The sequence below is a fragment of the Pseudophryne corroboree genome, chromosome 5, assembly GCF_028390025.1.
Source record: "Pseudophryne corroboree isolate aPseCor3 chromosome 5, aPseCor3.hap2, whole genome shotgun sequence".
NCBI lineage: Eukaryota > Metazoa > Chordata > Amphibia > Anura > Myobatrachidae > Pseudophryne > Pseudophryne corroboree.
The window spans coordinates 744553762-744569603 of record NC_086448.1 but is presented as its reverse complement, the minus strand read 5'-3'; the positions used below and the strand labels follow the sequence as shown (position 1 = coordinate 744569603).

The window sequence follows — 15842 nt, the reverse complement described above, 5'->3', positions numbered from 1 at the left end:
AAAGAAAAGTGTAAATGAAAAACGAAATATTTTAAATGCAAATCTTACATTAACTTTAGCTTTGTATTTTTCAAAAGAATTCAGCAGCAATCCAATATTAAAGTGTAGAAAATTTGACAGAAGATTCCCTAAACAAAAAGTTAAAATATGTGCAGCTAAATTATTTGCGGAATTGGCCTATTTCCGTGGCATTGCAAGACCATCTACCCCACTCAGCACCAACAAATCGACAGAAAACAAAACTAAAAGAAAAATCAAGGATACAGTGTCACAATTTGCTTTTGGAAGAAGCCTCTAGTCTACGAAAAAGTGGCTTAAAGGGGAACTAAATCCAAACAGATTGTTTTTCCTCAGTGCATACATGCACTACTTTAATGCATTTCCAATTCGGTCTACTCTTGTGATGGGAAAGAGGGTCATGTGGTTTAGGTCTTCACTGTAGACTAGAGTCAGACCAAAGTTACATTAACAGCCTTTAAGGTCTGAGCATTGATTGCAGCTTAATTATAAAGTGCTACTGGTGAAATCACGGAGAACCTTGTAGGAAAGTGTTGCACAGCTTTACTGAACAGGTACTCCCCTTGACCACTCAAATGCCAGCCATTTCACTAGCACCAAGGTTACAACATTCAAAGAACCCAAGAGATCTTCACAATTTAAGGAAGTCAAACCCTAGAACTATGAAGAGTATTGGCTGCACTTGGTATTGCTATGAATGAGCGGCGCTAATGAGCGACAGCAGGGAAGTAGACTGACCACCTCATTCACAAGCTCCTTCCATAACAAATGTGGTGGGACCAGGGATCAAGTGCCATGAATGCTAACCTCAAAAGAAGAGGTTCAATTTGTTTAATTTTGCTTTAGTTCCCCTTTAAAAGGGCAGCATAGATATTCCACCGGTGCCCCCAAAATCTCATTCACCACAAGAGATTTGCAATCGCAGATTTTGTTTTATTGTATTATAAACCACACGTGTAATGGCAAATAATTAACCAAAATACAGACAGGAAGGAAAGCAGTTCCAACACCTACCAGCTCAAAGCGCAGAGAAGCGGCAAGACCCTCAACCCAAACTTACATGGTAACTTACATGGCGGCGGGGACAAGCCATTGCGATTTAAAGTTCCCCCCATTAAGACAAAATTCATCTCCTCTGCAGAACACTGAAACACCTCCACATATCTGTCCTTCATGGTCTTCTTGTGACACTTCTGCGCAGCCAAGAAAGCCCTCTCTGCCGACTTCATCTGAATAAACGAGTCTCCTGATGGTCGTCCCTAGGGGGTGGAAGAAACCGCACAATGGGGGAGATCAAAATATAGAAATTGAAAAAGTTGAGATAAAGTACCAACCAATCTGTCTAAATGTCATTTGCATTGGTACTTTATCTCTAAAAGCTTTGATACACCTCCCCCAATGTATTTTGTAGCTAATCAGCCAGATACAATTCAATTCATAAAGCGTGGAGAACACAGTCGTCATGATTTTTATAGGAGAACATTACGTAAGTTTGTATCATTATTTCCCTTTGGTAAGACAGAATCTATCGCTAGCTGAAGTCCAGCCATTCTACCACTGTAAACAATCTTTAACCATCTGCAAGCAGTATTTATAATTGAAGGTTAGTATTAAAATTGCCGCTACGGAACTCAAAAACAGAGCATTTAGAAGGGTTCTATAGTCGCACTTTCTATAATAGAGGGTTATTGTTTGGTTCGGTCAGTGTTTATATCACAGCAGGTGTATTTTCCATGTACTTGGGCCAGGCGCGCGGCATTCACAGTGTAACGATAGACACAGACGGAGATATTGTTAACTTATCCAAGGTCACCAGGAAAATACCTTGCAGAGTCTTGGCACCAGGCAACTCCCATTTGCTTAATGACAAAGACTTTAATCACTATTTCTGCAGCCGCACAATATTAACACTTTATATCCTGCAGCACAGACGGACTGCTCATGGTTACATTATGTTACCAATAAACTGATGATTCAAGTGATAAAACAGTACAGAATCTCTTTTTTGGCTGAAATACTAAAGCACTGATCGATAAAAGCTCATGCTAGATTATGATGTTTGCTACCACATGTGCTGCAATTATTGCATTTTTTCCCCTGCTGGGTTAAATAGTCTCCAGTCCTCTGCAAACCACTTCTCACTTCCATAGGACACCTGGTGGCAGACCTCATCGGTTGCCCATAATAAGCGGCTTTGTATAATTGTATAGTATGCAAATTATAAGTGTTACTTCAATGCTCACTTGTCCACTCTTTTCACTGCTTGGTACATATCTCCCTCAGTACTGTTGTATAGTGGTAGGCTAGGTACCAGTACTTTTTTTTTTAAGGCACGGTGCCATCTATGATGGGTTTTGGGAGACCAAAATTTTAGGTGCCCATACACTAGTGCTATTTTGCCAAATTTCATACGATACAGACGTTTCGGGGTGATAAATCGGATGAAAACTGACAAAATCGCATGTGCTTTACCTCCGATGTGCAGCCCCATGGGCATCGGATTGGAGCCCCTAGATCGGAAGTAATTCACTATAGATCAGGGCTGCCCAAACCGGTCCTCGAGATCTACCAACAGTTCATATTTTCTAGGCCTCCTGGAGAGCTGTAGAATTGGCAGTTAGGAATGAATGCAGCACATCTTAATTAGTCATGACTACACCTGTGCACCAGCTAGGTGGTCTGGAAAACGTGAACTGTTGGTAGATCTCGAAGACTGGTTTGGCCAGCTCTGCTATAGATATATCGTACCGGCAGCCTTGGCTGGGGTCGCATACGATACATCGTATGTAAAAGGACTGCATACGATGTACCATATGTGATCCTGCCGGGCGGTTCAAGGGTGATCGTATGCGACTTCTTCCCTCCGAGAAATCGCATAAGTGTATGGCCAGCTTTAGACTACCAGGTATACTGGGGGTCATTCCGAGTTGATCGTAGCTGTGCTAAATTTAGTACAGCTACGATCATGAACACAGACATGCGGGGGCAGACGCCCAGCACAGGGCTAGTCCGCCCCGCATGTCAGTGCCGCCTCCACCCCCCCCCCCTGCAGAAGTGCAAAGGCATTGCACAGCAGCGATGCCTTTGCACTTCAAGAGTAGCTCCTGGCAAGCGCAGCTTTAGCGTGCTGGCCGGGAGCTACTCCTCACTCCCCGGCCTGCAGCGGCTGCGCTGCCACTGCGGCCACGCAGGGGAGTGCAGGCTCACTCCCCGGCCTGCAGCGGCCACGTCACGCAGCCACTGCGGGCCACTCCCCGCACGGTCCGTCCACGCCTGCGTTGGCTGGACCAAACGCTGCCGTTTCGCCCCCTTCCGCACATCGACCGCCTCTGCCAATCAGGCAGAGGCGGTCGTAGCGAAGCGACAGGTGGCCATGCACCGGCGCACTGCGGCGTCGACGCAGTTCTGACCCGACCGCTACGCTGCGAAAAACTGCAGCGTGCGACCGGGTCAGAATGACTTCCACTGTCCATAGAGTTTTGTTTATTTAACATACAACCTGCCAAGACAATAACAATAAGACAAAAAACACCATGGTACAGCAAAGTCAAGACTTTGATATAAGATGGCCTGCAAGCTTAACATGTTTTGATCAAAATATGACAAAATCCCCTCTATTTTATTTACCATCCACACAGATTTGCAGTATATTATTTATCATCACTGAAAGCTTTTGTATTGTATACATATATGGAAATATTGTCGCTTTGGCTGGTACCATGTATATTATGGATCTCCCCGCCATTCATGATTGCTGTGCAATGCACGCCTGCTTACAGCACTATATTAGGTTTTTGTTTTGACTTTGAAAACGCGCTCATGATCTGACCAAGCACAGCAGCTCCCACCACCACCGTGAGGGAGACTTCTAACCCTTTCAGACTGCCAGCAATAACCTGGGTTGCTCAAGTCTGAAAGGGGCCAGTTGATAGAACCCGGGTGGAGCGACCCGGTATTTCAGCTCTGGTAGCGAGCAACACGGTGCATTGTGAACGGGTAAGACAGGTCGATGCGACCAGGCACCCGTTCACTGAATAGGAAGAGGCAGGGGTCTGCCAGTCTGAAAGGGGTCTCTGACGAGTCGCATCGGTGTACAAATCCCAGGTGCGACCCGGCTATAGCAGTCTGAAAGGAGTATAAGGGGATGCTTCAAACCTTTGAGCGCAATAAAAAAAACAGAGAATTTGCCCGTAGTGACCAATCCGCTTCTAGCAATCCTTCAGCATAGTATAAAAGCGGATTGGTTGCAACTTCTCCACTTTATCTCTGTACGGTTTGATATCTCCCTCTGAAACTGTATAACATCTCATACAACATTAGCTTTCAACTACATTTTACAGATTTTAAGTTTGGGTTAATTACATATAGCAGCAGAACGTTTTACATAACACGCGGACAACTGCAGACAACTTTACTGGAATACGGATTCACATGGAGTAGAAGTATTTCACTGCTCTTTTTTTACGCCTTCCGACTAACTAGCCAGATATTACTTTATATTTTTTTTAGTATTGATCTGCAGGACTACAATATAAGCTGGAATTAGGTTTTGCATTTGCTGGAAATAACGAAATAACGAAACCAGGTCCCATAAAGAAGTTTCAAACCACTTAAGCAGCATAAAGTTATAAGCATGAAGTGGCCCGAGAGGGTGGTTCTACTCGTTTTACATTCTTGTTTGAGCACAGAGATAATTGCAGCACAACACCCAATAAAATCTTTCCTTTCCTCGATCTTTAGCAATTCTTTATAAAACTCCCTACATAGACTGGTTTAATAGCAGGCGATTCTAAGTAAACTCATAACTAAAATTTAAAAATAAAAGATTTAAAAAAAAAAAAAAGCCACCATCACTATTCTCCTGACAAAACGGGATACGGTCGTTAGGTCGACACAACTCAAGTCGACAGTCATTCGGTCGACATGGGCATTAAGTCAACATGAGTTTCGATTTCTTTTTTTTTTTGGACTTTCATACTTTACGATCCACGTGGACTGCAACTGGGAATGGTAACCTGTGCCGAGCGTAGCGAGGCACCTTGCCCGAAGCATTGGGTTTCCAGTCACGTTACCAAGATAAAAAAACAAACAAACAAAAAAAAAAAAAAAGTCCAGAAACTCATGTCAACCTCTTCACCTGTCGACCTAGTGCGACCCAACAAAACAGAAGAGCCTTCAGTTTTACACATTATCAGATAGGAAGAGTTTGAATTTGCATTGCTGCCAGTTTTCAACATGCTGGAAAAATGTGAAAAGTTGGGATCAATAATTTGATACTTCCTCAGTGGGTAACAATACAGATTAGGAAGAAATAATGTTTGGCCTTCTGCAAGGGCACCACAATGTTTTATGTGGGGGGGGATATAACATCATTTTGATACCCCTAAATGGTCGAATTTCGCCCACTCAATGGTAGCGGGGCTTATCCGCCACACCAACTACCTCACAGAGATATACAGAAAGATATATCTATATAAATATATCTATCTAGGGTATGGGGAGAAAGGATGAAGGGGGAGCCAAGATGGAACATATGAAGTGGGAGGTGAGCAGTGAAGGTCACAGAACGGGCCAGCCCACGGTAACTAGCCGGGTGCAGGGAAGAGGAGGGCCCTGGAGGTGAACGGAGAGAGGCTGTGGCAGGGGTGCTGTAAGACAGGTGGAAGCCCGTGTGCTGCCTCCTCCGTTCGGGTCCCCACCTCTCTGCCGGGAGTGCTGTAGAGCGAATGCGCAGATCTCCAGGAATTTGGCACAGTGAACATTTTCCCAGTGATTTCTCTACTGCACATGGGCAGAATGACCATTTTCATGGGATTTTAACAGCGCCAGTGATGTCGGCATGGGACTCTGGGGTGGGGCGGGTTGGGGTGTTTGAGTATTAAAATAAATAAATAAATGGGCGCAGCAAGTGTGGTGTGGGGACCCCCCCAGGGGCCCGTGTCCACCGCACACACTGCACCCATTATAGATATGCCAGTGGGCTGTGGGAAGGGAGGGGATGGAGTAGCCTGGAAAAGGAATTATCTCCATCCTGACACCGCCCGTGGTAACCCTAGATAGATCCCATGACCCACTACAATGACTGGTGCCTCCCCCTTGCCCCTCCAAACACCTAAGGTCTTCTGTAACCATTCCAAAGACCGTTAAAGCAAGAGTGTCCGTGATCTACAGCAAGCATAACAAGACCCATAAACCAGTAGACTAACTACCACCAGTTACCTATGGGGGCAATTCGGACAACACTATGAAATTCACTATTGTTCTAGCCATGACAACATAATTCACCCAAAAATTCCGAATGAAATAACGTATGAAGTTCAGATTGACACAACTGAAAGAGGTACCTGGTGGTTAAGCACCATGTGAACACCGTGCGTCCTGATATCGGCAGAAAATTCACCCAAAAACTCCAAGATATCCTCAATGGTGGCAGCATATGGAAGCCCTCTAAGACGTATGCAGTCTCTGACGTTGACTGGAGGAATGAATGGCTGAGGTAGTACAGGAATTATTGGAGGTGTTGGGAGCGGAATGAGAGGAGTAGACGAGTATCTGTTCAGAACCTGCACAGAAAATACATTTATTCAAGTCATGGGACCACCATAAGAGTCTTCGAACACTTAATATTGCAAGTAAACTCAATACAAAGACACACAGCACTCCCCTTCTTTATCCCACCACCTGTATTTATCAACTGGTATACTAGCTGCACAAAACGCAAGATAAAATTAGGATTATTAATATGGACAGACCTGCTGCACCTCTGCTGCTGTGCTCCTAAACAGCTCAATGTATCGCTTGCCAAGCAAGTCCTTGTGCTTCTTCAAAGCATTCTGTGCATATTCTTCACAGGCAAATAAGACAAAGGCGTCTCCTGTCGGCCTGCCGTCAGGGTAGGTGACAAACAGAATTCCTTCCTTGCCTCCGGTAACGGGGCAGTGTTGACCAAAGAACGTCAGCACCTCCTCAGCCGTTGCGGTGAAGGGGAGCCCCCGCATGCGCACAATCACCTGGTTCTCTTTGGACAAAAACTGCGCAACCTCATTGGAGGTACCTGAAAATTATTTACAAAAATAAAAAAAAATTGACCAATGATAAAACACAGACCTCATTTAGACAGACTATAAATAGAAGCCGTAAAACTTGCATAGACTAAAATTACAAAGGTGATGTGTACAATCCAATTGAGGTATAACTTATCTTCAAACCCAATTTCCATAGCCTAATACTGTCCATACACTGATCAATAATTGTTCAGACCAGACAATGAATCTACGGTTCTTACGGATTACTCAGCGCATGGGACATAATTGTTTACAGTATGAAAAAGCTGAACAACGGTTGGGATAGTTTGATTTGCTTATCAGACATGTCTGATCATCATTCATGCTGTGACATGCCAATTGTGCAGTGTATGGCTATAACATATCCTCCTTTAAGTATTCAAACAGCGGTAAGCTGTATCGCTTACACCCTCTATGGATGGCGAGAGCACTACGGCCCACATTGACGGCAATGGGGAACACAGCAGCAGCCTCTCCGGCTTAATCAAAGCCTTCCAGGAACTGCTGGTCCCCGCCGGGTGAAAGTGTAATGCACAGGTGCAGGCTAGCCGTTGCACATTAGTATATAATAGGAGCTGCGGATACCTTGTGGCGCCATATAAATAATGGATAATATGTCACAGCAGCCCATTATTGGCATCAACAGAGCGGAGAACACTACACAGGAGGGGGCATAGCTGGACTTCATGCACGAGAGGTAAGTAATGTTAAATACCAGTATCACCGATATTAAAGTATCACCGATATTAAATGAAATATGCTGCTAGTAACAAGACCCATTATTTAATGAGCTCTAAATTCTGTGAAGTAAAAGTACAATTAAATTACTCACGAGTTCCGGCTGTGGCTACCAGTTTAGGTACAAAGTACGCACTAACAATATTTGAAATGCACCAGGCATATGTATATACCGTTATATGAACATTCATTCATAGATATAACCTGTGGTTGTTATTTCACTTTTTTCCCTTCCAACTTAATTGACATTAGAGCAAATAATTACCTCCAGCTATTTTCAGAAAATCTTCACCGGTTGCCTTATACACCTAGAAGAGGAACAGAAATTGTGTTATTCTCTTTTCAGTCTGCGGAACTCATGGCATTGCGCCCTCGCCCTGGAGCATACCTCAATGTATCTATTCCCCATGTGATGTTTGTGTCTTTGCAAAGCCAGATCTCTGTGCTCTTCAGTAATGAATCTGACCAGAGCTTCTCCGTTCCTTCTTCCCTGAGCATTGAGACAGAGGGCCGCTCCACCCCTAAACGTGTAACACACAGGGATCACAGAGAAGAGCCAACATTAGCCACAACGGCCCATTCGGAACAGTGCCAAGCATTCACAAGGACAAAATCTATTCAATTTGATGCAACCATTCCCATTGTTGTCAAGGAGCACAGACATCCCTTTAAGATCACAAAACCAAACCGCAAAACACAGGTTCACAGCAAATAAAGGTTTATTACATGCAGAGATCAAATTATAGCAGATCAAACTACTGATGTGCCGATAAAATAAAATTACGCCAGAAGGGAGAGAAATTTAAACCATACTAAATACAGCAACCCAGTACAGGGAGGGGGAAGGAGAGCTCACACGGCTGGAAAATAAAAAAAAATCCCAACACAAAAACCAGCAGGGTATCTTGTTTAGCGTAGACCACAACCTGCCGTGAAACCTGCACTAATCTTACCTTATGCAATGTAGGGTGCATACAATCACCCCTTTAAGAAATGGGAATTTCCCAACTGGGAAAAACAAAAAAGTAAAAATAACTAAACTGCATACATACAAGCACAGAAATACAAAAGGGGTGTTAGGGCATAGGGAAGCCAGGAGGAAGGGTGACCAACTCACTTTGCAATATTTAAGCCCTTGAAGAAACGGGCGATATCTTGATCAGACGACTGCCATGGTAAACCTCTAGCTCGGATAATTGTGTTATCATCGATTATCTCCAGCTTACTGCTGTAAGACAGAAAACGCAATTAAATATTTTCTTTGGCAAGTGGTGGAGATGAACGTTTGATATTTTACTAGTTTTTAGAAGATTAATACAGACATCTGACCAACCGCAATGGGATTCAGCCACTTTCCTGCACATTTACCAGTAGGTCCTTGATTTAGTCTCCTTTACCTGCTATATTTAAATTCAAAATAAGCTTTCCCATAAAGAGATTATATAAAATAATATACATACACATATACATACACATACACACACAAAAATAAATATTAGAATGGACATTTGAAATTTTACGAAAAATACTAAAACGTTGCAGAAATTGAATATTTCAAAAGATAAAATAAAGTTTATATATTTATTTGTTATTAAATATTGTTCAATAATTTCTGCAACTTTTATTCAATTAGGGTCGAAAGCTGCAGTCTGTCGAAGAGACGTCAGTTTCCGACTTTTTAAAGGTCGAATTGTGATTCGACCTATTCAGTCCCAGCTATTTTTATTCGACAAGTCGGGTAATTCGACTTATCAAATAGTACGTGAATCAGCGGTATAGCTGCCGATTCACGTACTTTTGAGTGAAACCAGGCCAAATTCGACAGGATTTGGCCCCGTTTACCAACCATCTCAGTGCAACATAAAACAATGTCAGACTGAGATGAGGGACCTTAGAGAAGGAGAAGGAGAAGGGGAAGGGGGGGGGGTGAAGAGCAGACAGGGGAGAGCAGCGTTACAGCACAGCAGGAGGATGTGACACAGCCGCGCCGCTCATGCCACCGTCCACCCGGCTCCAACAAGTGAGGTCACGCTTGCTGGAGCCGGGTGGACACTGCCGTGAGGTCTGGCGGCTGTGAGACATCCTTCTGCAGCGCTGCTCTCCTCCGTCTGCCCGCGGCTGTCCCCGCTGGTCTCCCTCCTCTCCTCACAGGTCTCATCTCAATTCGAATTTTTTTTAAAGTTAAATTGAGATAGGATTGAATAGGGGTTGTCTGATCCATTTCGACAAATGCATGTCGGAATGGATCCGACCCTAATTGAATATACCCCTAAGTATTTTTCATACAATTTCAGATATCCATTCAAATTATTCGATCATCAACTTTTGTTGGGCGTAGTCTATTTAAACTGAAAATGAAAAGCTAACACATGACATCTTCTTGAACTAAGACAGTATGTTGCAGAGTGTTGGCTTGCAGCCTCAGTGCAGTGCTGTAGCAGAGGTGCCCTGGGTTTGCACCCCCCTCCTCTGCCTTTGGCAAACATGCAATCATGACATCACAGAACAAGACGGCCTGCACCTTTCTGTGTAGCAGGCTTACAACAATCAAGAGAAGCAGGGCCAGCTGGACTGGCCATCTGGCACTTCTGCCAAATATCAGGAGGTCCGATGGCCTGATGGGCTGGACTGGCCTAAAAGCCAGCAGCGGCAGGGGCTTACCAGGCAGCTCCGCTGCGCTGTTTGGCATACAGAGACACGAGAGTGTGTTGTGAGGTCCTACCCCATAAGCCCATGTACCACTCCTGTAAGATATGACTACACCCCCTTGCCGTGGAATGCCAGGGCTGTTGCAGAGCCCCAGCCTTTCCCTGAGGAGAATGGTGACATTTTGGCAGCAACGGCCACTCCAGTATACAAAATCCTGAAAAGCACCTCTGCATACTAGCAGGGCACCTGGGTGTGCAGAGAGGCAGAAGCATTCAAAGTGCAAACATGTCGTCACCACATCACCCTTTCTACAACTCTAGTGCAAGACTGATTCCAGTTTATTTTTCTCCTCAAGTATGGTTTCATTCATCTACTCTAAATGAAATCACCACCCAAAACACTTGTGCCACCCCCAATCAGGTGTTTCAATGCAACGGCAGTTGTTTCAAGAGAGTAGGCCCCTATGGACTGATTCATCGCTTAACCCTCCGTCAGGCACACCTCTGGGACTCCCGGGTTCAGGCGCGCACTGCACCTGACAGGCGCCTGTTAGAAAACTGTCATTAGCATCTAATTAACTCAATTCTAACGCTCTTAAAGTGATCAGTGACCTTCATTAGGACGTACAAAGAGAAATCGTAGGTTTTATGGGCCAGTTCAATAGAAAATCTGAAGCAAAAAAAAAAAAAAAAAAAAAGAGAAAACACGAACATATATAAGTATAAGTTTGGGCGCAGTGTGCCTGAGAGGCCGCCCTGGACAAACCTACATATTTCCGCAAAATACGCACAACCTTTGTAATTTTCTTTCAGAAAATGAGCAAAATAAATAAATAAATAAAAATAAAAAAGGAAAAACAAACCTTCAAAAGTCGGAGGAGTTTGGGCGCAGTGTGCCCGAGAGGCCAGGAGGGTCACTACTGTACTCCACGCAGGCAGTGGGAAAACTGATTAGGGGGGGTTTAGAACAGCACCATAGGAAGGTACTAGGAGGGATAGGCCCCTGCGCCCCCTTGGGGCAGAGGGGAGCGAGAACAGTTTTGCGGCGCCTGTCAGGCCAGCTGCGTCTGACTGAGGGTTAAGGCAATCATGAGTAAGGGGTATATTTTATAACACTTAAGTTTTCTGTGTGAAGCTTTATTATATGTGACAAATATGTAACATGAATGGGTAAAATAAGTCTGATTAGGCAGGTAGGTGATGTTAGACTATATTTGTCATGTTTCATTGCTTTCATAAAGAGATATAATCAAAATACACATTCTGCGCAATAGTGCTTACCCTAGCGCATGCTGCGCAATACACAGCGCCTATGAGCAAGTAAAGGCATTCTTTGTAATTGGATGCCGTTTGAATAAACTACATACTGTAGTATGCCATTTTATTAGCTTTATCCCCATATAGAATTAAATGCACAGTGATAAAATATTTATATCTCCACAAAACCCTATAAATGAAATCGAATACTCACCAAGTGCCAGACTCAAATTTGTAGTTTACTCTTTCAGGATCTGTAAATTTATGATCTAAAAGAGACCATTAAGAACTGTCAGTGGTCAAAGAAAGCTTACAATAAACGCCAGGAAATCTATTCATGAGGAGAAAATATTTAGCAGAACATTTTATCATGGAAAACCTAGTTAATTCCCCCAACTCCTATTGGCATTCTAATCCTTCCAGTCTAGAAACCTGTGCTCCAGTACACATTTTTTTTGTAACAATTCTGTTCCTGACTAGTCACAGATCAGGAACAGCTACACACAAATTACCACTTGGATCACTAAAATAGATGAATGAATATGGAAAGTGAAACTATAGGCCTAATGAGACATATGGGGGGTGGGAAATTCAATTGTTTTGTGCGCCCGATTCTCCATCTAAAGTGACAGGAGGTTGCGGGGTGCAATTCAAATGATCGCGTAAAAACAGCTAAACCCAAAGAAATTGCTGGGCACGATGCAAAAAGTGCCGTTTAGGAACCCAAATGGGTCACTTTTCACTAATTTCTGCTTGACCACTCAGGGCGCAGAAATATCAGCGCTGGCAGCTGCATGTGCCCAAATGGATCAACCCATTTGCTCTGTCAGGCGCCATCTAGTGGCCACCAGCGTTAATTTAATTCCCCCAATGTTTGTTCAACTAGAAATCATGGAATCTAACATTTACACACACAAAAAAAAAACCCCAAAACAAACCTAAAGATGGTATCAACACCCATTCAGTGTCAAGATTCTTATTAAAAAATAAAATAAAAAGGCTGCAAATGACAAATGTACAGCAACAGAAATCTAAAAACATTAAAAGGATTATATGCTCATTTAAAATAAACAGTAAAATAACAGAGCCACGCTGTATTACAGAAATGACATCACTGCTTTTACTAGGTGCGACAATTTAGGGATTACAGGACTCCCCTGAAATAGATGCAGCTGCTCATCCTAATATAGCAGTGACATGCGGTCAGGCCCTGGCGATAGATGGATAGATAGACAGCAGTGCATCACCTGTCAGACCAATATACGCCACAGTTTGGACTATAAAAATTGATTAGAATAATACAAAAGATGATATTTATAAAGATCTTCATTATATTTTTCATCTCATTTTTATAGCCCAAACTCTGGAGTATGACCAGGTGCGGCGACAGGGTGGGGGTGGGGTGGCGGACGGTACTAAGGGTACAGCTGTACTTGGTCCCATTTTAGGGGGCCCCGGGAAAGGGCAGGGGCACAGATAGTCCAGGGTCTATGAGTGCAGGGCACAGTGCTCAATATCCCTCCTGCCCGGTGTCACTGTCTCCAGCTGCCAGTCACCATGCGGAACCGGGCACTCCATCTGCTGCTCCACCTGCTGGGTTCACCTCTACCCTCTCCCAGCTGGATCTCTCCCCCTATGTGCAGCACTCGGGGGACTGGCTGCTGCTGGATAGTGGCTATGAGACCTCGAAGCGGACGAGGCTGGCACATCCACCTCTCTATGGGGGGACCCTTAAAAAAATAAAAAGGAGTACAGGGCCCTGTGATTTCTGTTGCCAGCCCAGGAGTATGACAGGAGAGGCTCTGTCTCATCTGACTGCACATCACTGCATCATAGCCATTTAGCAGTGAAATTCAGACACCAGAAGGGGATAGAAGGCATGCGGGTATGTTCAGTTCCAGTAATCCGTATCTACTTGAAATAGACAGGTTTGTTTGTTTTTTTCCATTTCCTTACAATTCTAGGAATAAAGAGCACATCAAGCATAGAATGTAGATTGTCACTTACTGTACGGTTCTGACATTAATGTCACGATGATATCTCCCATAGCAGACACTTCTGAAGCTCCATGGGGTATCTGCGTATTTTGTTTTTCAAGACCCAAATCTGCAAATCTCAGTTAAGGAAAGCTAGATGCATCAGATTAGGACGATGGAAGAGACGGGAAGAGCTTAGAGAGATTCGTGATAAGGGACTTCAGAGACTGGGGAGAGTAAATGTCTGAATCTAGAACATTTATTTAAATATCACAGTTTACAAAAGCGCAAAAGAAACAGTAACAGAAAACATAGGAGGAGGAGGGGGGGGGGGGGGGGGGGGGAAATAAAAAATATTTATTTTAAAAAGCAATGCTCCAGTTTTTACATTTATTGTTTGAGTGTTTCCATGCGGTTAGAATCAGATCCGGCAGCAGGTAAACAGCCCGGGTAGGTTTTCTACTTATGAGTGTTCTCTGCATAACTCGAGGGCGAGACCCAGCCCTTTTATCACCTGAATCCTAGCTTGTCACTACATGTAGACAAACCTACATCAATTGGGTTTTCAGGACATACATTGTGCAATGATGCAGACAAACAAGTCATTTTAGAGCAACATCACACCGCTTCACTAGACGCAGATGGGAATCAGGTCCGAGAGTCTTGCCAGCAATCTTTCCTCAATAAGAGTTAAAACTTAAGTGTATCCACACATGAAACACATGGGAAAGTAAGGCAGGAAGGGATTACATCCCCAGGAAAATAGAAATCCAAGTTTAATATTTATCATCTATGGCCAACACTGGCCAGCTGGTCATGATCACATTGCCATGTTAATAGGCTTATTTTTATGTTGGGGAATGGGGCTGTAGTCCTGTCTGCTAGACTTCGTTTGACAGTGTCTAGGTCGACAGTAAGTAGGTCAACATGAGGTTTTTGTTTAAATATTTTTTTGGTGTCGTTTTCTTCGTAGAGTGACCAGGATCCCCAATCAGTGCACCGCTTCGCTCGCCATGCTTCAGGCAAGGTGCGTTGCTCCACTAGGAGGTTACCGTTCCCAATAGTAGTCCACGTGGATCGTAAAGTATGAAAAAAAAAAATTTTTTTTTTAAAAACTCATGTCAACCTTTTGTCATGTCGATCTAGAGTCCCTGTCGACCTAGAAACCATGTCGACCTACAGCGCTCGACCTAGACATCGTCTATCCAAGTCTTGTCGACCTAGAGACCGGATCCAGTTTAGGAACAGGACGATCACCCAAACCAACGCTTGCTCTAGAACTCCGGTGAGTCACGTCATTGCCTAAAGAGAACTAAACGTTTCAATATACACCATTGTAAAACCAATGGCTGCTCTTCAGCTCTAACATTGTGAAAGTAATGTCATGCTAGGTTAGCCAGTAGAGAGTAGGGTATTAAGATATTCATCGTTAAGCTTAAAATGCTGGCCAGTCAGATGTGAAAGTTATAAATACCATAACCTAAAATTATGTAAAGGTTTACCAACCTACAGATGATCTGAGGAGCCTCAAAAGTCGCAATAAAGTAGATAAAAATCACATTTCATGTCAACGCGATAACTACACTGGGTGGATCACAGGGCTGCAATTATGCACTTAAGTATTTTCTCTTCAGGGAAAGGCGGCTGTGAGTTAGGTTGGGTGACTCATGTAAAAACAGCCTAGAAAAAAAAAAATCCCACTCCACTCACCTTGCCATAAGGCATAGAGAACAGACCAAACTTGCTGAGCAGGCTTGACGAACATTGGAACTGTCATGTAGCACTGACCCTACCCAAACATATCTCGTTAACCCACTCTGCAGCTGTAGAGCACCTGTTGCGTGGTAGCAAAAGGATCTTAAAAGAACTTTACATTAGACTAGTGCTAGGTCACTAAAGGTGAAAGCACAGAGTGTAAATGCTCCAAAGTCATTAAGAACCAAAAGAATACTGAAGTTTTAGACAAGTACCCAAACAGTTCATGTTTGCCAGGTCTCCCAACTGAATCACAAGTTAAATCATTTGCTCCACCTGTGGAACTTTTAAAAGTTGTCAGTGAGTAGTGATTGCACCTGTGATAGGTAACCTGGGAAATGTGATCTGTTTGGGGTCCAGAGGACACAGGGGCAGATGTATTAAGC

The 15842-nt window shown here is 43.7% G+C and overlaps 1 protein-coding gene across 3 annotated transcripts in view; it reads right to left on the bottom strand.

Annotated features, from left to right (window-relative positions):
* The window catches only part of ESRP1 (epithelial splicing regulatory protein 1), a 70036-nt gene that overhangs the window by 22706 nt on the left and 31488 nt on the right, over window positions 1-15842 (bottom strand). Inside the window, exons 5-12 of one of the 3 annotated variants that reach the window (XM_063924119.1) lie at window positions 13733-13831; window positions 11940-11994; window positions 8938-9048; window positions 8209-8341; window positions 8086-8128; window positions 6771-7072; window positions 6363-6581; window positions 1079-1277 (exon numbers count right to left, since the gene is read on the bottom strand). In XM_063924119.1, coding sequence (XP_063780189.1) covers window positions 1079-1277; window positions 6363-6581; window positions 6771-7072; window positions 8086-8128; window positions 8209-8341; window positions 8938-9048; window positions 11940-11994; window positions 13733-13831 — 1161 coding nt within the window. The remainder of the gene's footprint in view (window positions 1-1078; window positions 1278-6362; window positions 6582-6770; window positions 7073-8085; window positions 8129-8208; window positions 8342-8937; window positions 9049-11939; window positions 11995-13732; window positions 13832-15842) is intronic. The other 2 variants (XM_063924121.1, XM_063924120.1) reach the window with 2 other exon arrangements.